This window comes from Nycticebus coucang, chromosome 1, assembly GCF_027406575.1.
Source record: "Nycticebus coucang isolate mNycCou1 chromosome 1, mNycCou1.pri, whole genome shotgun sequence".
Lineage (NCBI taxonomy): Eukaryota > Metazoa > Chordata > Mammalia > Primates > Lorisidae > Nycticebus > Nycticebus coucang.
This window is the reverse complement of record NC_069780.1, coordinates 117,465,547-117,490,803: the sequence shown is the minus strand read 5'-3', so window position 1 is coordinate 117,490,803 and position 25,257 is coordinate 117,465,547. Positions and strand designations below refer to the sequence as shown.

Below are 25,257 nucleotides of genomic sequence, written 5' to 3'. Positions count from 1 at the left end.
TGACACCAGCGTTTCTAAGGCAAAGTCAAGAGATGGAAGGCGCCATAGTTGATGTCCTCGGTGACTTCTGTTAAAGCCTTCCCTTCCACTTGTGAATGTTCTTCAAAGGTGAGTTTTAGGTACGAAGGATTTCACAGAAGGATGTGAAATACGTCTGGGTGTAGAGAATCTCTGGCTTCTCTCTGTAGGTGATGCAATGCCCCTGAGAATGGAGGCTGAAGAAGGAGACAGTAGATGATCCAAAATTTGTTTTAATGTCCATGTTACTGTTTGGATTAAATAATATAACTGCCTTTTTATTTTATAAAGACACTTGTATATGAAACAGACCAAGAAATTCCCTTTATTGCTTATGTGTTGAGAATACATTCGTTTAATTCTAACTATAATGTTGTAATTAAGTCCTGAGTGTTAATACTCACAATTAAAGTGTTATCGATAAGATGGGGTGTGAAATGATTTAATTTTAAGAGGCTTGGATTCAGAGTTCTAATTTCTGGTATTTTGCTTTTCAAAAACAGCATCAGAAATGATGAAAATAAAACATTCAATGCAGAATCCGTGGAAAACATAGAAAAACACAAAGAAACACCAACATCACTGGAACATCTTTACTTAAAGTTTCCCACTATTCTTCCAATTTTCTATGTATATACTCACTGGTACATATAAAGGCCTGTATATATTTTAATGCACAGTGTTTTATTTTCAATTACTATATTGCATCATAAGATTTATTTAAAATATTCTCTCTGTTACTTCCTAATATGGGTGTCCTTATTACCATAAATAATTCATAAGAAGAGTTAGAATGGCACATTACATCGTATTTGGTTTGGGAATTAATGTATATTAACACAGCAGGATTAGAAACAGAGATGTTCCAGTTACTGTTGTGCATAATAAGCCATCTCGGAACTGAGTCAGTTATATTAAATTATGATGCTCTCTCACAGTTCTGGAGTTGGAAGGATTTAGCTGGGTTCCTCTTGGTTGGAGTCCGTGACAGGGTTGTAGTCAGATAATGGCTGAGGCTGAAGGCCTCTGACTGCTTTGTCACTGACAGGTCTGAAGTCGGGATTGTGACGTTGACTGGGATAGGACATATGGGCAGCTGGAGGCTGTCTAGGTATCTTTCTCACGTGTGACTAATTTGGGCTTCCTGAAAGCATGGCAGTCTCAGGTAGTCAGATTTCTTACTGTGGTGTCTTCTGCTGGGGCAGGCATTCCAAGAGGACTGGGCAGAAGCTTCCTAACTTCAGGAGACCCAGAATGTAATATTTTGTATGCATATTTGTGGTTAAGTAAGTCTCAAAGCCCAGATGCAAGGGGAGAGGAATTAGACTTTACACTTAAAGAGAGGATAGCAAAGAATTGTAGCTATCTAGATTCTATTACAAGTGCCTCATGCAGTGTGAAAATGTTATAATGCACTTTTATTCTAACTTTCTATAATAATATATTCATAACAGTCATGTTGTGTATTCATTTAAATGCTGCTACTGTAAAACGGGTACTGTGTGTTTATTATATTTTTAAAATAAAAATGCTATTATAGTACAATATTGTAACCTACTTGTTACCCTTGAACATTTTCCCATGGCTATACATATCATCTATAAAATATTTTAATGACTTCATATTGTTCTGATAATTACCTCCTCAAAATATATATTTGCACAAAGATTATCTACAGTTGGTACTATATTAATGTCAAAATAAATTAAATTGTTCACCTTGAATTAGAAAGGGGTTAAGTAAACCCATATAAGAGCTAAAATAAGTAGCGATCTGTCAACAGAAAAGCATAGCTGACGCTCAGTACCAGTAGTTCAGTGGCTAGGACGCCAGCCACATACACCAGAGTTGGCAGGTTCGGATCCAGCCTGGGCCTGCCAAACAACAATGACAACTACAACCAGAAAATAGCCGGGCGTTGTGGTGGGTGTCTCTAGTCCTAGCTACTTGGGAGGCTGAGGCAAGAGAATCGCTTAAGCCCAAGAGTTTGAGGTTGCTGTGAGCTGTGACAGCATGGCACTCTACGCAGGGCAACATAGTGAGACTGTCTCAAAAAAAGAAAAAAAAAGAAAAGCATAGTTGCTAATGGCTCAATGCTTAACTTGCCATTAGGGAATTGTAAATGATTGAAAAAGTTAGCTAATCTGGGACATTTAAAGTGAATTCCTGTTTTAGTTGCTAAAAATAATTTTAACCTAAAGTCCCAGTTCTTCAAACAGCCTTGGGCAAGCTATGGTTTTGTTCATGTAAATTGAGCAAATTTATGATAATGCACAATTATTGAATAGTTACCGAGTTAGGTACTGTGCTAACAGTGCTTCATACTTTATTTCATCCAATCCTCTCAACCCCCCTTTGAGGTAGATGATTTAATTCCACATTTTCAGATGAAAAAATATGTTCGAAGACACAACTGAGCGAAGGCACTTGCCTAAGTAAAACATACAGTAAGGATTGAGTCTGGATTTAATATAAGAAGGATGAACTCAAAACAACTGTAAATCTCATGGTCTGGTTCCTTCTTTAAAATTAGAAAAGTACTAGCTGGATGCAGTGGCTCCTGTCTATAATCTTGGCACTCTGGGAGGCTCAGGCAGGTGGATTGCTGGAGTTTAGGAGTTCAAGAACAGCCTGAGCAAGAGCATGACCCTGTCTCTACTAACAATAGAAAAACCAGCTGAGAGGTGTGGTAGGTGCCTGTTGTCCTGGCTACTGGGGAGGCTGAAGCAAGAGGATTGCCTGAGCCCAAGAGACTAAGGTTGCTGTGGACTATGATGATGCCTCAGCACTCTACCCACTCTACACAGAGTGATTGGGAATATGACTGGACTTATGGCCCAGGAGAATGCAAAGATAGATAAAACATGGCCCTCCTTCTTAATCAAACCAAAGTATAATGGATGATGTAGTTTCATGACAAGGAAGTATAGGTGATTTGGAAGAGAGAGATCATCAACTCGTCTTCGCCATGGCATTGGAGAGGCAGACAGCAGAAGGAGAGGGTAGGTTAGGAGTGTAATGCTTAGTTTGGGTTTGAGGCATGTTTGAGGGAATGCTGGGACCTCTGTATGGAGATACACAGCAGTTAGTGGAAAATGTGGGTCTTATGCTCAGTGTGTAGGATTTAATGAGAATTTATTTAACAAGAACTATTGCCTGTTATAATCAAAATAGCTTGGCAGAAACCGTGGGGGTAGCTTTATGGGAGTGTCTTCATAGCTGACAGTATGAATCTAGTTTTGCAGGCTCTAAATAAGTGTCAGTAGGGGTAAGTTGTTCTGTGGTTATTATAGAATTTAGAAATCATAGATTATATAAAGTCTGTGTCCCTTTAGGCTTTTTTAGAGCTTGTTACATGCTGTAAGTATTTTGAATGTTTGAGAGGTTTATTGATTATCTATACAAATTTATGTCCTAAATGTATTTCTGACAGAATCTTTAGTCTGATCAAAATGTGGGCATAACATTGCATAGACCACGCTTTAGGCAATATTGGTTGGAACTTATGGGAAAAGTTAGAGTTAAATCAGGACACTTTTGCAGGGATGAGGCATATGAGCAGAGGAAAGGTTTAAATCTGATACTAAAGGGAAGGAGAGTATTGGGGTGAAAGTTCAAGCTGAGAGGATGGCGAACTGTTTGTAGGTAAGAATAGTGCGTTTGGGGGACAGAGAGTGAAGGAGAAAGGGATGGAGGGAGGGAAAAGACAAGAAGAGAGAGGAAGAGAAGGGGAAGAGAGTAATAAGAGTAAAGTATTAAAGAGGGAAGAATGAGGTCAGCAGCATAGAGAGATGGTAGATTGTCCTTAGGAGTGTGAGTGTTCCATTTCTGGAGACGTATGGAGATGGAGGAAGGGAGAGAATTGGAGGAATATGAATTAAAATTCTTTAAGTGTTTGACCTATTATAAAAGTTTAAGGCTGGACAGTTAACATTGGTGGGGATTCTCATACAATAATGAAAGCAAAAGAATAAACATCCTGTTTCAAATGCACACAGTTTTAAATTCATGAACATGTCATTGTGCCCTTACATTGTAGCAGCAATGTATAAACAACTCAGTAAGGTTTCACAACCTTGGTGTATCAGGGTCTCACAGCTGTGTTCCTGTGGACCTGTGGTGCTGTCTTGCTGAGTGATGTACAGACAACTCAGTAAGGTTTCACAAGCTTGGTGTATCAGGGTCTCACAGCCGTGTTCCTGTGGACCTGTGGTGCTGTCTTGCTGAGTGGTGTTCATTGTTGCTGGATGTTTTTGTGTGCTGCCACAGCAATGTTGGAGCTTGAATTAGAGCAACAAACATACATTTGTAAATTGCTTTTTAAACTTGCCAAGAGTGGAAGTGAAACCAGGAACATGTTAGTTCAAGTTTATGGGGATAATGATGTGAAGAAAATGGTGGCATACAAATGGATTAAATGTTTTCCTGAGAGGAGAGAAAAGCATCACTGATACAGAGAAATCAGGGCAGCCGGTGACGAGTAGCACTGATGAAAACATTGCAAAAATTCTTTGACTTGTGCATCAGAGTCGTTGACTGCTGTGAGAACATTGATAGAGAAACAAGAAATCTTAACTGAAAATCTTGGCATGAGAAAGATGTGGTTCTTCCATCACCATACGGCACCAGCTCACACGGCACTATCTGTGAGGGAGTTTTGAGCCAGTTAACAAATAACTGCACTGCGACGCCTTCCTTATTCACCTGATCTGGCCTCTGTTGATGTTTTTCTTTACTTAAAGGAAATATTGATCGGAAGACATTTTGATGACATTCAGGACATCAGGGGTAGTATGGTGACAGCTCTGATGACTATTCCAGAGGGTGGCCTGGGTACTAATGTGGGTGCACAGCTTCCTCAGTGGGTACTTGGAAGCTGACTGTAGTGGCAGTCAGTACTGAGGCATGGAGCACTTTTTCCTAGGATGAATTCACAAATTTAATTGTCAGAACTCTTACTAAGATGCATAATTTATTTTATAGAAACCATTCACACAATAGTATGGAGGGTACAGTTGGGAGGTAAAAACCAGTCTAAAGAGGAGTTACCTTGTCTTTACTCAGGGAAAACTCACTCAAGATAGAATTCTGTTTAAATGTCTTGACTCATGGTGTTCACTGATGTGTACTCGGGCCTTAGACAATGCCTGGCAGATAGGAGAGACTCAGTATTTTTTGAATGCCATTGAGTGATGAATGAATGTTAGACTCAGCCACAGTACATTAGTAGTGCCCACATGCCACATATGGGTTTCCTTGAAGCTTTTTCAAACTTGTATGCATGAACAAAAAGACTAAGCTCTTGAAAGACTTGGCAGCAAGTTCTGTAGCTGAAGGGAGCTGCTTGGGGACCTTGTGGGCTAAAGACAGCACTAAAGAAGCGGCGTAGACAGTGGAGTGGTCCTCCTTTGAAAAATCTGCACCAGGCACTGGGGCCAGTGAGGCACAAGGCCTGAAGCAGCAGGCCTGGAGGATGGAAGAGGACAGGCTTTGGACAGGCCAGTTGGCTGGAGTGCTGTTGCCTGAGAGACACCAGATCTCCTTGAGGAATGCATAAGTCACTGGAATTCTTGGAGCGCACAAGTAGGGGAGCTTCAAGAGGTGTATTGTGGGCTAGCTCATACTTGTTACATACTAGGCATTCCAAGGAATAAATAATCTTTGTCACATAACAGCCATAAGAAAATTTTAATCAGATCTAACCCCATCATGCCCCTGATCCTCACCATAGTACCAAAACAGGGTTTGGACTGCTTTTAAAACAGCATTTAATAGAAACAAACACTGTATCCTAAGAGAAACATTTAATTTTGAATTATGGGTAGGCAGCGGATTGTGATTTCAAAAAAGCTACAAGAGTAGAAGTTTAAGGCAAGAAAAGTAAAAAAAAATCAAGTAAGTTATTAGAATGAATGCTTTGGGAAAAGCACAGGTATGTTTACAAATCCTGTTTATGAAAGTCAGAGAGAGTAAAGTCAGTATAGTACTAGGCATTTGCTTCTCTTAAAGATGGAATTTAAACCAAACCTGATAAATACGTTATGTAAAATAAAAAATGAGAAATCTCATGAAGTGTTTTATATAGCTCAGACTCACCTCAGTGATCTCTTATTGATAAACTCCTAGCAAATTCTCTGAACTGGGAAAATCCATACTTTGACATAGAATTTTCTAATGTCCTAACAGATGTTATTAACATTTTATCAGTAAAAACAATCTGAAATAAGTTTACTATGGTGTCACTTCCACTGGGAGCTTAACAATCTGTAACAGGTTCAGTGAAGAGTTATTTTAACATTTGGAAGATTTTTAACTGATTGACAAATACCTTTGTAATCTTATCAATTGTCATAGAAATTTGTGAAAGATGGACTGTAGGCTTTATCAGCATGTTTTTTTTTTTTTTATTAAATCATAACTGTATACAATGATATGATTATGGGGCATCATACACTCACTTCATAAACCATTTGACACATTTTTATCACAGTGGTTAACATAGCCTTTCCGGCGTTATCTCAGTTACTGTGCCAAAACATTTACATTCTACATTTACCAAGTTTCGCAAATACCCCTGTAATATGCACCACAGGTGTGATCCCACCGATTCCCCTCCCTCTACCCACCCCCCCCTTTCCCACTTCCCCCTATTGTTAAGTTGTAGCTGGGTTATAGCTTTCATGTGAGAGTCCCAAATTAGTTTCATAGTAGGGCTGTGTACATTGGGTATTTTTTCTTCCATTCTTGGGATACTTTACTAAGAAGAATATGTTCCAGCTCCATCCATGTAAACATGAAAGAGGTAAAGTCTCCATCTTTCTTTAAGGCTGCATAGTATTCCATGGTATACATATACCACAATTTATTAATCCATTCGTTTAAATTTAAATTTATAAACCACTGTAATTGGGAAGGCAGAGAAGCCCAGTCTGAGATAAAAGCAGACTGACAACCTTGTAGCATGCTAAGATGACATGAGTCCCGTCTCACAAGTTCCATGTGTATGAGACAGAAGGAGAAATAACATCAGAAGGTCATTGACTCCACACTTCATGAGATGTAATCCAGGCTCAGGTTTTCAAAGTTTCAAATTTGTTGAGGATTGTAGAAGTTGGGGGGTGAGTAGAACGAGTTCAGGTAGTTTGTTTTTAAAATTTGGCTCTTACTTTAATGGAATTGTGTGCTGTCCTTGAGACCCTGTGGAAAACTTGAAAATTGTAAATTGAAGGGAGCAAGTATCTAAAAAAGTATCTTCTTTAAGTTTAAAATGGCTCCTGGCAGTGACAGTAGGTAACATGACCCGCAAATACCTTATGAATGGGAAAGAATTATTACCTGGACTGTATGTGATCTTCCAGCGCTTTACTTGATTCATTTGAATATCACATTTTTTTTTTGAGACAGAGTCTCACTTTGTTGCCCTTGGCAGAGTGTTGTGACCTCACAGCTCACAGCAACCTCAAACTCTTGGGCTTAAATGAGATTGTCTTGCCACAGCCTCCCAAGTAGCTGGGACTACAGGTACCTGCCACAAGGCCTGGCTATTTTTTGTTGCAGTTGTCATTGTTGTTTAGCTGGCCCCGGCCGAGTTCAAACCCGCCACCCTTGGTGTATGTGGCTGGCGCCGTAACCACTGTGCTATAGGCGCCAAGCCAAATGTCACATATTTAGGTATTGTGAACACTTTAAAGAAGCTACTTTACTTTAACAAAATGTAGGGAAGAGTGAAGAACAAAAAGTATATTTTTTTCCGTATCATTGTTCACACAATTCTGTTTTCTGTTGAGTTAATAAATGAAAATGAGGACCAGATTTCAATGAGAGATTACTTCTTTTTTATGTTTTTTATTTTTATTTATTTATTTTTTTTGAGAGATTACTTCTTTAAAGCAAAAATAGAAAACAATGATAAATTTTAAAAAGGCCTCATTTTTCTCTAGTTTCCACTTAGAAACAAGGTAAAACTGAACTCTTAAATAATCTTTGTGTTAAAGAGGAACTAATATCTGCAGCAACAAACTTTAGAATTTAGGAATTCAGTTTATCAAGACCTGAGATGCAGCCAAAGCTATGCTTAGAATAAACACGTATCTCTAGGCCAGGGCTAAGCATTAATCAAAGCCAAATTGGTTTTTAATTTATAGATCTTAAAAAAAAACAAACAAAAACCAATAATAAACTAATCAGAATAGGGATAAAGATTTAAAAAGAAATCAATGAGTTAGAAAACAGACAAACCATGGACTTGCTAAGTAAATTCAAGATCAAAATAATTAGATAGAGTTAGCAGTCCTAGGACCTCATCTTACAGATGACAATGTAGACTCATGAGGGTAAGTGACTGTCTGAAGTTGTCCCCTTGGTAAATGTCAGAGTACTCCAAGGGCATAGCTCAGAGGTCCTCAGACTTTTTAAACAGGGGGCCTGTTCACTGTCCCTCAGACCGTTGGAGGGCCAGACTATAGTTCAAAAAATAAAACTATGAACAAATTCCTATGCACACTGCATGTATCTTATTTTGAAGTAAAGAAACAAACAGGAACAAATACAGTCACACCACCTCATGTGGCCCGCGGGCTGTAGTTTGAAGGACCCCTGGCTGATAAGCCAAGCTGCATTTTCTTCAGTGTGAATGTTGGGACTAACCAACTGTTCCAATAGTTTGAATTCTGGTGAACAGTTTAGACTCTTCATAGCTAGAAAATGGTTTGTAAGTGAAGTTGCTGGAGATTTTACAATTGCTTGAAGAAACTGAGGAAATATAGTAAAAATCAGCCGTCAGTTGGGAATCTGGGGAGGCTTGGACAGTAAGAAGGGCATGCAAGTATTAGTACAACCTGCAGCATTGTGTGTGATCAACAGTCTCACTAACACAAGAAATGACGGGCTTAGACACGGACAATTTCAGAAGAGCACAATCTGAAATTGCCAATTAACCTTTGTCAGCACATCTCCATAATCAAGTTATAATGAGCTGCCTTCCATTAATTCTATTAAACTCCCATTACGTGTAGCCCCTTCATTTTCCAATTAGATTCCATTACCATGTTATACACATTTACAATGCAATATTTAGATAATGTTTCGATGCCTGTATTGTTTTTAGTAGGTGGGTGATGGATGAAAGTGAGCTTGATTGATTTACAGGAAAGCAGTAAGACTCTCTGAAGAGAGGGGGGGAGAGGGATGCTGCACATAGCAACTTGTCTTCAAAGAGTATGGTATGGAAAAGGAGGGAAAAGAATGACGTGGCAGTGGGCAACCCTGACAGCTCCCACCTCGGGTGGCTCATCACCAGCCTCAGTAGTGGTAAGTCACACTGATAGGATGCACCTTTGACAGGATGTGGTAAGAACATCACTTCGCCTCTTTTGTCTTCCCCAAAAGCCACAACCCCAGTCTAAGTATGAGAAGGATATTAGACAAATCCCAATTACTGGACATGGTGAGAAATACCTGACTAGTATCCCTCAAAAGTTCTGAGGTCATGAAATTTAAGAAAAGTGAGAATGAGATCCTGGAACAGCAAACATGAGGTTAAAAACTAAGAAATTTGGAATAAAATTTTCTCCTTTATTATGAAGTGATTAATAAACTTTTATTTAAGAAATCAGGATAGAAAGTTACGCAGTGGCTTCAGCAAAAGATAGAGGATTAAAAGATTTGTGGTGTTTAAGTTGGAAGATGGTACTGCGCTTGGGCAGAGAACAGTTGAGATAGAGGTTTCCATCTCATAACACTTGGGGACTTTTGGTTTCTTGTTTTTCTACACTTTTTTTTTTTTTGAACTTGGAGGAGCCATATTCTATTGTAGATAGAATACAAACTTTTTTTCTAGCTCTGAAAAGTATCGTTCTCCCTTTCTGGGATGATAGGTGCAAAGTCTCCTGACCTCTTGTGCCGGTCATTATGTGTAAAGGTGGCTGATACTCTGGATGACCTTTTGGAGGACATCTGGGAATATCAGGAGTCCCATCATTTTGTTCTTTCAAATACAATCTAGTAGTTTATTCCCCTTCTGACCTTGAAGTCCATGAGAAGTCTTCTTGCTTCTGTCAGACGTCCCCAGGTTCTCAGTGTTTCCATCCCCCTCAAATATTCTTTCACTTTAATATGACTGTGAGGGGCGGAGAGGTGGGAAGTGGGCAGGTGGTCAGCTACGGAACGGTCCAGGATGCCTACTGCTGTTTTTTTCTTAGTTTCTTGACCGACTATGTGGAAAGTGAAGTCCAGAATTTGGCCTTTTATAGCATACCCGGATGAATTCCCTCCCCTGCACCTCACAACTACTCCAGTGCTGTAGCTGTTCCTTTTATTTCCTTTTAATGATTGAGTGAACTTGAGGCTGAGAGAATTGAAGTGACTTCTCTAAACTCACAGCTGGGAGATGGCAGAGCCTAGATTAGAGTCCAAGGTTGGCCGATGGTGCCTTCTGCTTTGTAGGTGACTGAGGGCTCAACACGTCAGGAGATGCTTGGAGAGTGTAGCCAGAGGCTGATGGCGTCTGTGGTAAGACCTTCACACAGGCACTGCCAGGAATGCTTCCCACTGACCTACAGTGGACAGCGGCAGGGGGTTGTTGTGTGCATGGACACGCTTGTGCCTGCTTTCCCACCTTTAACATGTACATAAGATGTTACTTTTCTCTTTGACGGTAGGCTGAGGAGATGTGGAGAGTGTGGAAGAGCAAATTCTTTGTCTAAAATACAGCTGCTGCTTAGCTCCAGAAAACTGATGCCATGTAGAAAAGTGGACCCAGATTGACCAGTCTCTTGCCTCAACCTCCCAAGTAGCAATGCCTGGCTGGTTTCTCTATTTTTCATAGAGATGGGGGTCTTGCTCTTGCTCAGGTTGGTCTCAAACTCAAGCAGCCCACCCACCTCAGCCCTCAGAGTGCTAGGATTTCAGGAGGGAGCCATTGTGCTCAGCTGAGAAATACATTTTTTTAAAATGTAAAATATTCAAAGTTTAAATCTTGGCAAAAGTTATCTTTTAGTATTATAAAATTTTCAGTATTTTGGACTGAAAACCACATGTCTGTAGGCCTGTGGGTTTAGAACCCGAAACTCTTCTCTTCTGCTCTCTTCCTTACCTGCCAGAAGTGCAAATAGTTCATTAAGAAAACACGGGCACCAAGACCTTTCAGTGACATCAGTCTGCCCTCTGTAAGGAAGCACAGAAGAGAAGGAAACCCAGAGAAGGGGTTTAAAAGGAATTTTTCCTGTTTTAGGTAAAATTGACTCTCAGGACCAAAGAAAAAGAAAAAACTTTGACCAGAATTAACTAAAGCTGCTTTTAGTGAGATCTCAATATCAATATCATCACTTTTTTATGATTTTTATCTCTGTTATCTGTGTATAATTATGAAATTGTATTTGTTTGTGAAAAATTATAGGTAGCAAAAAATCTATCTTTAAATTCCTAAGACTTCATAATCTGAGAAATTGTTCTTTGTTATTGTTTTTGCAGATAGAGGGGCGCCATCTAATGGTGGTCCAGGAAAACTTAGTTAAATATATAATCCTTAGTTTTCAAAGGAACAAAAAGACAAAGTCTTATTACTCCGTGCCAGAGACACTCATAGGCTCAGATTTATCAGCTGTATGAACAAATCTTAGCTTACTTTATTGCTTCTGAATTGGCCTCAAAAGATTTAGAGTAGTGGGGCTTACATTTTGTGCTTTGAAAAAGTGGAATAGAGAAAGCCTGGCCCAAGTCCATGACCTTCTGGAGCCTCACAGAGCTCTGGAACTGAAGCTTCTTTACCAAGTTCTTGCTGTCTCCTTGGTGGACGTCTGTAGTCCAAATCGGAGCAGGCTGAATGGCTTTTGTGATCTGTTTCTTGGTGATTTGTGTAAATGGTCTAATCTTCTGGAAAGAAGATAGAAATCATAAATCCAGCAATATGAGTTACATGACTCTATGTATTGGATCAAGTATTTATTTACCCCGTTTGTGTTACATGAAATCTCACTTTGGGAGTATTTATCCAAATTACACTATTGCTCACTGAACTTGCTTTTGTAGAACTGAAGTCCTAGGTATGTAACAGGGTGATTTGTCCTATCGTGGGTACTTTTCTTTCTTTTTTTTTTTATTGTTGGGGATTCATTGAGGGTACAATGAGCCAGGTTACACTGATTGCATTTGTTAGGTAAAGTCCCTCTTGCAATCATGTCTTGCCCCCAGAAGGTGTGGCACACACCAAGGCCCCACCCCTCTAAGGAAAAAGATTATTGTGTGAAAGTACACTTTGTGAAAGTTTACAAATATGAGTCTCACACAAATATAAAATGAACATGTCAAAGATTTTGTTCAACCCATTACTTAATGAGGAAATTAATAAAGTATTAATGGCTCAAAGAGCATATGGGGAACAAAGGATTTATAAGAAAATTAATAAAGTATTGTTAAAAATAAGAATTCTGGGTTAGAGATAAAACTGGTTAATGTTGTACTGGGCAATAAAACTGTACCTATGGATTATCTGTGTCACTGACAAAAATTACTTACACCTTTGTAGGGCAGTTTTTCCCAATATACATGTCACTTCACTAACTCTGCGATCTTTTATCAATAGTAAATAATTGTTGATTGACAATGTTCTTGTCTTATATTTTGGATGGATGTGTGCCCTGTATGATATTGAAAGTTCATTCCACCCACTGTTTTTTGCCTTATGTCCAAGTTTTGGGTACCTTTTCTTGAAGTGTTCTGTATCTGTGACACTCATGTCTGTGCCATACTGTGGGAATCAAGGTACAGAGTAAGATAATTGTGTTTGGCTCTGACAAAAGTAAGTGAGGCAAGTGAGGATGAAGGGGCTCTTGCTTTCTTTTCCTACATCACATTTTTCCCTACCTTCCCATTCATCTAAAGAAGGTGTGTTAATTTATTTCTTCACTTATTTTCTCATTAAATAAGCATCATGAGGGCTCATTATATACCAAGTACTGTGTGAGATGCTCGGTAGGTAACATGGGAAGGTTCAAGATGGGAAGGTCATTGTCTTGAAGGTGCTTTTATTCTAAGGAGAGTAACAAAATAAATGCAAAATGTGGGCAAGTGCAATGAAAGAAACAAAACTCTGTTGGTTAACGGAGGGATGCCAGGCTTCCATGCTTTCAGGTACCTCTAGAACTTTGGGTGGGTAAGAAATTAGGTGGAGAGAAAACTGCTTCAGGAGACCCTTAGAATCATCACTCGTTCCAGCTCACATGGCTGCAGGCTCCTTCCTTACCTGTCCAGCTCTGGTGTTCATTCTCTAGAAAAGGTAAAACACGATCTCTTGCCTGATGATGTTAAGTCATGTTTAAGCGTGAGGTTCCCCAAAGGAGACAGGATTCAGTGCCCATATGATGACTGAATATTGGGACTCCAGATTTTTCTCAGCTATTAGGTACCAGAAGTCTTGGTAACTGTAACTGTGCCCTGTATATAGGAGAATGGAAGAACCCCATCAACCTATAAATACAGTCTTTTCTAAAGGTATTAACTAAAACTGGAGCTTTCTTTTTTTGTTTTTGTTTTTTTTTAGACAGAGTTTCACTCCATTGCCCTGGGGTACAGTGCCATGGTGTCATCATAGTTCACAGCAACCTCAAACTCCTGTACTCAAGTGATCCTCCTGCCTCAGCCTCCAGAGTTGCTGTGTCTACAGGTGCCCACCATCACACCTGACTAATTTTTCTATTTTTAGTAGAGATGGGGTCTCGCTTTTTCTCAGGCTGGTCTTGAACTCCTGAGCTCAAGTGATCCATCTGCCTTGCCAGAGTGCTAGGATTATAGGCGTGGGCCATTGCACCTGGCTAAAACTGGGACTTTCTTTTTTTTTTTTTTATTGTTGGGGATTCATTGAGGGTACAATAAGCCAGGTTACACTGATTGCAATTGTTAGGTAAAGTCCCTCTTTGCAATCATGTCTTGCCCCCATAAAGTGTGACACACACCAAGGCCCCACCCCCCTCCTTCCGTCCCTCTTTCTGCTTCCCCCCCCATAACCTTAATTGTCATTAGTTGTCCTCATATCAAAATTGAGTACATAGGATTCATGCTTCTCCATTCTTGTGATGCTTTACTAAGAATAATGTCTTCCACTTTCATCCAGGTTAATACGAAGGATGTAAAGTCTCCATTTTTTTTAATAGCTGAATAGTATTCCATGGTATACATATACCACAGCTTGTTAATCCATTCCTGGGTTGGTGGGCATTTAGGCTGTTTCCACATTTTGGCGATTGTAAATTGAGCTGCAATAAACTGTCTAGTACAAGTGTCCTTATGATAAAAGGATTTCTTTCCTTCTGGGTAGATGCCCAGTAATGGGATTGCAGGATCGAATGGGAGGTCTAGGTTGAGTGCTTTGAGGTTTCTCCATACTTCCTTCCAGAAAGGTTGTACTAGTTTGCAGTCCCACCAGCAGTGTAAAAGTGTTCCCTTCCCTCCACATCCACGCCAGCATCTGCAGTTTTGAGATTTTGTGATGTGGGCCATTCTCACTGTATCTCAGGGTAAAATTGGGACTTTCTAATAAATAGTTCACCCATTTCACTAAAAGTTGACAACCCACACCTCCCGCACATGCTCAGAACTTCTAATTATCATTTTGGTCTCTTATTCTTTTTTTTTTTTTTGGGCCGGGGCAGGGTATGAACCCGCCACCTCCGGCATATAGGATCCGCGCCCTACTCCTTGAGCCACAGACGCCGCCCTGGTCTCTTATTCTTAATCATATGCAGATATGCATATTTTTACATTCAGGGCATCCAGTCATCATTTTAGTGTCTTATTTTTAAACATATGCACATATGCAGATGACCAAGAATTACCAAGTATCTAAAGAAATCTTTTTTTTGTTGTTTGTTTGTTTTGAGACAGAGTCTCATTTTGTTGTCCTCAGTAGAGTGCGGTGGCGGGTTCACAGCTCACAGCAACGTCAAACTCTTGGAGTTAAGTGATTCTCTTGCCTAGCCTCCCAAGTAGCTGGGACTACAGGTGCCCACCACACTGCCCGGCTATTTTTCTGTTGCAGTTGTCATTATTGCTTAGCTGGCCCAGGCTCGGTTTGAACCTGCCAGCCTTGGTGTATGTGGCTGATATGTTAACCATTGTGCTACAGGCCCTGAGACCTAAAGAAATCTTATACAGAAGATAGACTCCAGAATAAAAAACAAAGTAATTTAGAGGTAATAGAGATTACAAATACAAAAGAAAACTTAAAAAAAAAAAATCAGAGATTAAAAAAGGTATTAAATTAATGGAAAAATTCTTAAAAAATAAAAAGATGATAGGAGAATTTAAATTTAGTGATAAATTCAATTATCAGAAAACAGAACAAAACCCAGAACACTGGAAATGAGAGAATAAAAGATAAGAAAATGGGGGCGTCGCCTGTGGCTCAAGGAGTAGGGCGCTGGTCCCATATGCCGGAGGTGGCAGGTTCAAACCTAGCCCCGGCCAAAAACCACAAAAAACAAAAAAAAAGATAAGAAAATAAGAAAATCAATCTCAGAATATCAATATCAAATAATAAGAGTTCTAGCTAAGAGATCAATGAACATGGAGTGGGGGCAGAAATCGTTAGGAAGTAATATAAGAAAACTTTCCTGGTCTGAGGAATAGGAGTGTCAGATTGAGGGGAACTCACTGAGTGTTCAGACAATTGGTTAAAAACAAACTAATTCCAAGATCCATCCTTGTTGTATCCTTGGGTGCAATAAGAAGAACCTTCCAGAGGGGACAACTCAGGTAAGCAAAGCTGGTCACAGATGACAGTTCAGAATCAAGATGGTTTTGGATTTCTGAACAGCAACGCTGGAACTTGCAGACAATGAATTAAGACTTTCAGAATTCTGAAAGAAAATCATTGTCACCTGAAATTCTATACCAAATGAAACTATTAGTGAAGTAAAAGAGCAATGTCATGCTAATTTCCAACATACAAGCTCTAAAACATTTATTTCTACACACGCTTTCTCAGGATGTTACAGGAGTGTGTTCTCCACCTAAACAAGGGAATAAACCAAGCAAACCAAGAAAGAAGAAAACGGGTTGGAGAAAAGGAGATGCAACACAGGAAAGGGTCAAGGGAATTCCAGGATGACCGTGAGCCCCAGGCACAGGGAAACCACTTTTGATTGGTGTAGGATTGACAGAATGTGGTCTAAGAATATTCATGCCTTCCCTTCCCTGGTGTAGTGAAAGACAACAGAAGCTGTCACTGAGATTTACAGTGATGACGGTACGTGTCTGAGACAGTGACTGTGCTCCTAATGCGAAAGTCTATGTGGGAGCCTGTGTCCCTCTGTTAACATCTTGGAAAGATGTGTATGTGTGGCCTTCTGCAGGTGTCCATATACATCTATACATGTACATGCCCGGACTGCCTCTTGAGAGATACAGATGAATTTGTTATCTGGGGTTGCCTGTGGGTGGGAGCAGCAGATGGCTGGTGGGTATTACTGTGAGCCAGACTTACTTTTCTTTTCTTTTTTTTTTTTTGTAGAGACAGAGTTTCACTTTATGGCCCTAGGTAGAGGGCCATGGCATCGCATAGCTCACAGCAACCTCCAACTCCTGGGCTTAAGCGATTCTCTTGCCTCAGCCTCCCAAGTAGCTGGGACTACAGGCGCCTGCCACAACACCCGGCTATTTTTTTGTTGTAGTTCTGCCGGGGCCAGGTTTGAACCCACCACCCTCAGTATATGGGGCCGGCACCTTACCGACTGAGCCACAGGTGCCGCCCCTGAGCCAGACTTACTTTTCACTGTTTACTTTTTTGTTCCTTTTTAATATTGTGCCATCTTCATATATTATAAGCCGTTTAAAGATGTATAAAATAAAATGTATTCTTTAAAATTGAAAATAAATAACAATAAAGATAATAACATTGCCTATAGTCTGAAATAGAGACTCTCCCCTTCATATTTAGAGGAAATATTTGGCATTTCCTCTGGATTACTTTGTTTTTCTTGAAGTTTGCTAATTTAAATTCTGTTTCTTTATGGAAGAAGGACGAGATCAACTTTATTTTTTGAAGTACTTGCCAAATACAGATGACACAGATTAAGAATTCTTAGAGGCTGAATAATTGATGATAGGAATGATGAAACTTCTCTTGTTCCATGGGGGTAATTCTATAGTTTTAGAGCACCCCTTCGTAAAGATAATAGAATTCAAGTAATTCTAAACTTGAAAACCCTGCTCCATTAGATCATATTTTCCGTATTAGTTACCTGGTGGTCACACCGTGGAACACACTGGTTACAGCATTGACAAGGCAAAAGCTAAGCAGAATGGTCACTGCGTCCTTCCACACCGTGTCTGTCTTTTTAGTTCTTTGTTCCATTACTGATAGTTATTGTAAAATTGTTTATTCTGAAACTTAAAAAGACAGTTTCTTTTAAGTTGAAGAAACATTTTAAAGTAAACGAATTACTTCAAAATCAATTGCACTCTTGTATTTTCATTTCTTTTGTCATCTATTGGATCTTGATTCTCATGTGTATATTTTACTCTGGTCTTTATTCTACTCTGATTCCACATAGTTATTGAGACCTAAGGCAGAAGACTACTATTTGCACAGAATATGCCAGACTTGCTGCATGTCCTAAGGTAGCCATTAAAATGAGGCAAGATTGGAGGAAGGCAACTATCCTAGATAAATAGGAGTTAGAATTCAAGGTAACTACAACACATTCTTGTTGATGAGTGTTGTTTTAGGACATTTAATGCGTATATGGGTTCAGTAATCCAAGTGAGGAATAAAGTTAGAAAAAACCAGTAGGTTTTCGAAAAGGAAAAAAGGGGCATCCTGAAAAGAGCAATAGGAAGGAGTTAATGCCAGATTAATTTATAGAAGCATGATATTGGAGTTCCTTGGTGACAAATAGAAGGGCATTAGCTTTTTTAGGACAGTGAGTTAACATGGTGTGCTCCTGACTTGCTGTGTTCTATTCTGAAAACACCTGTGTTTGTCTCTGTGTCTTAAAATTCCTTAAGAATCATTGCCAGGTTTGAGGTTGAGGGAAAATATTAGACTGAGTGCGTATGGTGGTAATAATTGCATGGCAAAGGAAACATAGCCTGTGTGGTGTATACTTTCACAAATGCTTAGAGAAGGCTAATGCTATTTAATGTTAGAGTGGGAGGAGAGGCATCTTCTACTTGGTGTATCTAAACATGCATTCACAATGTAACAGAATGGGGATTGGTGGATAAATATTGATGTTGAAAGTGACAGAAAATCCAACCCAAACCAGATAAAGCACACAACATAATTTATTATTTCTGTAACTGAAAAGCTCAGGGTAAAGCTGGATTCAGAAACTTAAGCTTGATTATCAGGATGGGCCTCTTCACCACTGCTTGGCTCTGTCTTCCACTATGCTGGTGTAACTTCCATATTGGAGAGGAAACTGGTCCCAATCATCACAACCTTCAGTACAGTGTTGAGGGAGTCTACATCCCCAGGTGTAAGCAGAAGTCTCAGAGTTGTGTCTTTCTGACTCTGATGGGCCTGATCTGAATCATGTGCCCGTCCCTGTGAGTGTCTTGGAGACGATTCTATTTTAAGTATCTCTTGTCCTCAGTTATTAGCACAAGGTGTTTTATGATGTATAGTAGGTATTCAAAATACAAGTGTCAGATCATACTGTAAGCTTCTCCTCTGGAAGCAACCACTTTGCATTATACATGTAAGAGCTACTCTAGTATATTTCAGATTTTAAATCTGAATATTTGTGTGCACAATTTGGTGACTTGCTGGATGGACTTAATATGATTACTAGAATTCCGGGAACTTGAGACTTTGTGCCCGTATATTGTCAGGATTCTCTCTAAAACCTTAGAGTATAAGTAAGGAAATAAGAAGCATGAAAATTTTGTAACCTAAATCACTTATCTTCTTAATAAGAGATAAATTAAGAGATCCATTGGCCAAACAGTTTAATTTCCTTTGAATCATACTGAGCGAATGTGGGCGGCGTGAGCAGAAGATGGGTGATAGTTGGAAATGAGAGGGTTTGCATATCGGAGTATCATGCCGTTACAGAGAGGAGGAACCGTGTCAGGGATGCTGAAGTTGTTCTTTTGTGATGGTGGCGGAGTCTGAATTGTGCACATTATGATCTGTAAACATGTGTTGTTTGAAATTATTGTATAGATAGGTGTAAAATGAGTGTTCTGATGGGTTGTGTAAAATTTTTATTAAACTCATTAAGGCAAAAAGTTACCTGACATAGATTTAAGAGTTATATGTTGTATCAATGCCTCATCTTCTGAATTTAATAAAAAAAAGAAGGGAATTCCAAAGACTAGATTTTTAGTACCATAGAGGAAAGTGTACCTACTTTCTCTAAAAAAGAAACTATTCAGGGTGGCACCTGTGGCCCAAAGGAGTAGGGTGCCAGTCCCATATGCCGATGGTGGCGGGTTCAAACCCTGCCCCAGCCAAAAACTGCAAAAAAAAGAAAAAAAGAAACTATTCATATTCAGCGCTATTGTGTAATTACGCCGATCTTCAGTGAGAACTTCATTTTCAAAGCTTTTTTTATCTTTTAATTTCTGTTGAATGCCAACTTTGCCCCCAACAACTTTTCTTACAGTGTGAAAAGATGAAAACCAAGGAGAGATAATTATCAATGATGTCACAGAATCTCAGGCATTTCCAATCATGCTTGTTTGTTCATTTTGCGTAATCTCAAAACTCACTGATGTGGACCAATTTAAAATGAATTTACTGACTTAATGTAAGAGCTTGGAACTCTAATTGCCTGGGAGACTGTAAGAATGCAGCATTTGAATTCATTGGTCCTGACATTAAAGGATGCTGTTAAATATTTAAAGTAGTGAAGAGAACTGCAGTGCCATTTAAATTAATGTAATGTGTATCAGAATAATTAGGTGCAAACTTTTTGGAGGCTCATAATTATGCAGTTTATGGCAGTCTTGGTTCTTCTGCATGAATTTAAAATATCTGAATGCTTGGAAATATGCATTTAATGACCTATTATATTATTCAAGATGGAGATGTGTTTTTATAGGAAAAAAATGTAAGTGTAATGTGGTTAGTGGGTAGAAAGTCTGGGCTAGTCTCTGGGTTTCCAATCCTGCCTGGTCCCCTTTTTAGCTGAGTAACACTGCATGTGTTAACTAACCTGTCTGTACCTCACTTTCCTCAGCTATAGAATGGGGTTAATGGTAGGTACTCCCACCTTCTTCACAGACATATTGTGAAGATTAAATGTGTTAAATTGTATAAAGTACTTAAAACAGCTCTACATAAGCCTTTGATGTTATGATTACTTTCTAAAGGTCATTATGGGCTTTCTTTTTGATACATGGGATCTTGAAATACAATGTCAGAATATGTAGTAAAACATATGAGGAAATCACACACGTAACATTGAAAAGTTAAGTAGTGGGGCGGCGCCTGTGGCTCAGTGGGTAGGGGGCCGGCCCCATATACCGAGAGTGGCAGGTTCAAGCCCAGCCCCGGCCAAACTGCAACAAAAAAATAGCCGGGCGTTGTGGCGGGCGCCTGTAGTCCCAGCTGCTCGGGAGGCTGAGGCAAGAGAATCGCCTAAGCCCAGGAGTTGGAGGTTGCTATGAGCTGTGTGACGCCACGGCACTCTACCGAGGGCCATAAAGTGAGACTCTGTCTCTACAAAAAAAAAAAAAAAAGAAAAGTTCAGTAGTTAACTTACAACTACAAACGTGGCCTTTTGTATGTGCACTCTAGGCCACCCTTCCCATCCTGTTTCTCAGTCTAGGACTGTATTTTCCAAAGTGCATCAGGATCCACAGGGCTGCTTATTCAGTGTGTGATCCTGGGCCTCGCCCTAGACCCTCTGGATCTGAAATTCTGAAGGTGGGAATTAGCCTTTTCACAAAATGCTCGAGGAGATTGTTCCGCTGGACTGAGTTTGAGAATGCTTGTTAGTTGTTGATGATTCCGTCACCTCACTTTTCTCTTTCTCACCGTGGTATCTTATTTCGCTCAGCTCCAGGTCCTGTCGCATCTCTTGTTGAAGGACTTGAGACTTTTCTCTCAAAAATCGCAGTAGACCAGAGTCGACCTTTTTCTTTCCCGTCCAAGCCCTTGTTGCCACCTCCTCACTCCGGTCTTCTGTGCTGTCCTCTCGGTCCGCCTGCCTTTCTTTCCGTTATTTGTCTGACTGGGGCGTGAAGTCGTTCTGCCTTTAGAATCTCCCAGAGGTCTTCACTCAGCTTCCACGCAGCTCAGAGCTGCGCCCCGTTTTCTGTCTCACTCCTGCTTTGCTTTTCACCTTCTCTTTCTCTCATCTTTCCATTTCCTTTCTTTCTGTGAACACTTGTAGGTTAAAATGCAGAAAAGTGTGTGCAGCTGGTGAAGGAAAACTGTTTTATTTCTTCTTCTGAGTTCCTTAGCCTCATGGCAGCACTGCTTGGAGGAAAGGTACAGGTACAAAAATGTCCCGGTGGCCTTCAGAACCTCCGCCCTGTTGGCCTGCGCCTCCGTCCTGGACTGAGTGTGAACTCTGTGTCCCTGTTTGTGAATTTTGCAGTCACAGGCGTGTGAGACACTATTGAACAGTCTCAGACTGCATTGTTTAACATACAAGACTGAGATAATTGTGTTCAAACCCTAAAATATATCAAGAACTTGTCTATTTGGTGATTCTTAAATATAAAGCCAAGTGTAGCCATGTGGAAATACCAGGTCCATGAAAATTTTATCACTTCTTGGCCAAGGTAAAGATTAATAGGAAGCATTTTGGCTCATGGAGTGCGTACTGCAAGTCTCTTTTAAAACACATGAACTTGTTATGTTCGTGTGACTGATCCCATAAATCCACTGGAATCTTAATGATCCGTGAGAGAAATTGTTCACATTTTTAGAGGTGCATCTGCATTACAAAACAGCCACAGTTTTCAAGAGACCACTGCACTGTTGTGCTTTTGAAAGCGCTTGAACCCCACAGCGCTCAAAGTAGACTCATAAACTCACATACTGTAGTACGAAGAAAACAGATGTTATGGGAAAGAAGGAAGTATATGCTTTGCCACATTTTATTTTAAAGCAACGTGGACACTTTCTAAGAAGAGGTATTAGTATTTCAGCTAATAAAATGAAAGAAATTTTAAGTCCCAGAAATTTACCTCTTTGAAAAGATTAGCATTTTCTTGTAAGAATGAAAAATTAAAAGAAATTCTCAAATAAGACAAATTTAAGGAAAAAATAGATACCAATGAAGAAATCAATTTATTGCTAAAGCTTTAGCTTCAACTGTTACAGTTTTGGCTGGTATTTCATAGTTTCGTTTAGGGAAAGATAAGCCTTCGTTGAATTTCTGTGTTGATGCTTAAGTTTTTCTTAAAGGGTGGATATGTCAATAAATTCTTAGTAAACTAAATTTAATAAATTAATTTATAGCTATTATCTTGGTATAGAAGCTAAAGAAGAAAAAATAATTCTGAAAAATAAAAACAACTATAGGAATAGATAGTAATTGTTAACTTGCTTCTGTTATCACACATTTTGACTGGAATGGCTCCTTCATATTTGATGTATTTAGGTGTTAGTTGTTCTCTTTCTAACTTGTCATACTGTATTTATATCTATAAACAGCATAATATAATGGAAACATGCTAGGTTCATTTTGTGAATTAATTCTTTTCCCTTTTTCTTTTAGGGATGCCCTCTGCATCTTTATGGGTGAATCTTCTTTCAGTTTTTCTTATCCCTTTTGTATTTGGAGAAACAGAAATAAGGTTTGCTGGACAAACAGAATTTGTTGTTAATGAAACAAGTACAACAGTTATTCGTCTTATCATCGAAAGGATAGGAGAGCCAGCAAATGTTACTGCGATTGTGTCGGTAAGAAATGACCCTAGATCTATTTTTACTGAAATAGATATGGAATTTCTTACTTTGAATGACAAGGATTTTTTTTCTATTTGAGATTTTCAGTAGTTTTGCTAGTATAAATGATTTATGGATTACACCATTCCATTTATGTGTTACAGGTTTATAGAGTGCTCCAAGGCGGCCATTTGCCTGTGACAAGAGGTTCTTAAAGATATAGCCTGATTATTTCAAAGTGTTATATATTTATTTTAAAACAAGAATATTTTATTTTGGGTAATTTGCATTGTGGCTATATCTCTGCTCAGACATATTATCTATTGTAGGGTGGTATAGAGAAAATATATGGGACATTTAAAAGTAGAAAAATAGCAGTAGGAATAAAAAACCTTAGTTAAGTTGGAGAGCATAAGTATATATGGTGGGAGAAATTAAGTATATGAATTTTGGGGAGAAATTAATTATATAAATTTAAGGAGAAGTTAGGTTGATTGATCTGTTTTGCACATGGTTTAGTTATTGGATGGATTGTGTGGGCATATACATGTATATGAGTCTATTTTAACCAGAGAATAATGTCATATGACTACTAAAGATATCACTACATTTGAGGCTCAAAGTACTTGAATCTTTGTTTTTGCAAAAATAAAATTTTAAGCAATAGGTGAAATTGTTACATATTATGAAACGTTATGAAAACAGAAAACCTGCCTATGAAACAAATCTAATATTGTAATTTTGTGCATTCCTTTTATGTTTTTTTGAATTTATGACATATTTATTGTATTTATTTTTAGAGTATACATTATATTTGATAATCATTTTCATATAATTTTGATTGTAACCTAACAGCTTTTTCTTTCCTTTCCTTTTATTTATTTATTTTTTTTGGAGACAGTTTTGTACTTTGTTGCCCTGGGTATAGTGCCGTGGCATCATGGTACCTCATAGCAACCTCAAACTCTTGAGCTCAAGCGATTTGCTTGCCTCAACCTCCCAAGTAACTGGGGACTACAGGTGCCCGCCACAATGATTGGCTAGTTTTTTTATTTTTAGTGGAGATAGAGTCTCGCTCTTGCTTAGGCTGGTCTCCAACTCCTAGGCTCAAGTGATCTGCCTGCCTTGGCCCCCCAGGGTGCTAGGATTACAGATGTGAGACATCTTGCTGGCCCTAATAGTTTTTTTGTAATTGCTCTTTCATTTCACAACTTTTCTTGGCAATATTGCCATTGCTCCCTAATCATTTCTCATCTGGTTTCCACTGAGATGCTTTCTAATTTTTGCTGTTGTTAATGTTATTCTGATGTAACTGAAATATGCTAATTTTTGTGTATTTTGCATTTTAAATGATTTTCATAGGTTGGATTACATTGTTTCTGTTTTATTCAGTGGCTCTTGATAATGCTTTTCTAAAAGTCTTTTTTTTTTGGCCGGGGCTGGGTTTGAAACCGCCACCTCCGGCATATGGGACCGGCGCCCTACTCCTTGAGCCACAGGCGCCGTCTATGTCATTTTCTTCAGTAAGGTATAATAAGTTTTTCAACATCTTTGACAACTTACTTGGGTTTCTCAACTATTTAAAAATTTATTTTTATAAATAAAAACTAGAAATTGACTAAAATTTCCTTAAATGTGTTTTCTTTTGTACTAAATCATTATTTTTTTCCTAGTTGTTAAATTATTCATTTTGATGAAAGAGATCTCATTTGGATTTGTACAAGTTACTCTCTAAGAATCTTATTTGATGCTGATTTTACAGAATAATATCTTAAAAAGCTAAAGAAAAGTTTATAATGAATAAAATGTTTGGCATGCTAAAAGGATTTGGTCTTCATTGGAATTATGGGAGAACATAAATATAACTTCAGGTTGAAAATTTTGGAAAGATTGAAACTGCTCAAGAAAATAATTGGAATAACTGCTCAGTTTGAAACTGCTCAAGAAAATAATTGGAATAACTGGAAATCATTGGGAGTAAAACAGTTTTTGGCAGACTACTTCCACCTCTTTTTTGTTGATATGCAGTGGTTGTACATACTTTTTGGTATATGTGATATTTTGATACCTGTGTACAATGTGTAATGATCAAATCAGGGTAATTGGGATATCCATCATTTCAAACATTTATCTTACCTTTGTATTGAAATGTTACAATTAATCTCTTCTAGCTATTTGAAATATGCAATACATTCTTATTAAATATAAACTCCATGGTGTACTATTGACCACTAGAATGTGTTCCTTCTATCTAAATGCATTTTTGTATCCACTAACCAACATCTCTTCCTTTCTCCCTCTTTCCTTCCCAGCCTCTGTTAACCCCCATTCTCCTCTCCACGAGATCCATTTTTGTAATTCTCACGTATGAGTGAGAATGTGCAGCATTTGTCTTC

The 25,257-nt window shown here is 38.8% G+C and overlaps 1 protein-coding gene across 1 annotated transcript in view; it reads left to right on the top strand.

Annotated features, from left to right (window-relative positions):
* The window catches only part of ADGRV1 (adhesion G protein-coupled receptor V1), a 669,001-nt gene that overhangs the window by 24,076 nt on the left and 619,668 nt on the right, over positions 1–25,257 (top strand). Inside the window, exon 2 of the mRNA XM_053586729.1 lies at positions 22,692–22,876. Within this exon, the coding sequence (XP_053442704.1) occupies positions 22,692–22,876 (185 nt within the window). The remainder of the gene's footprint in view (positions 1–22,691; positions 22,877–25,257) is intronic.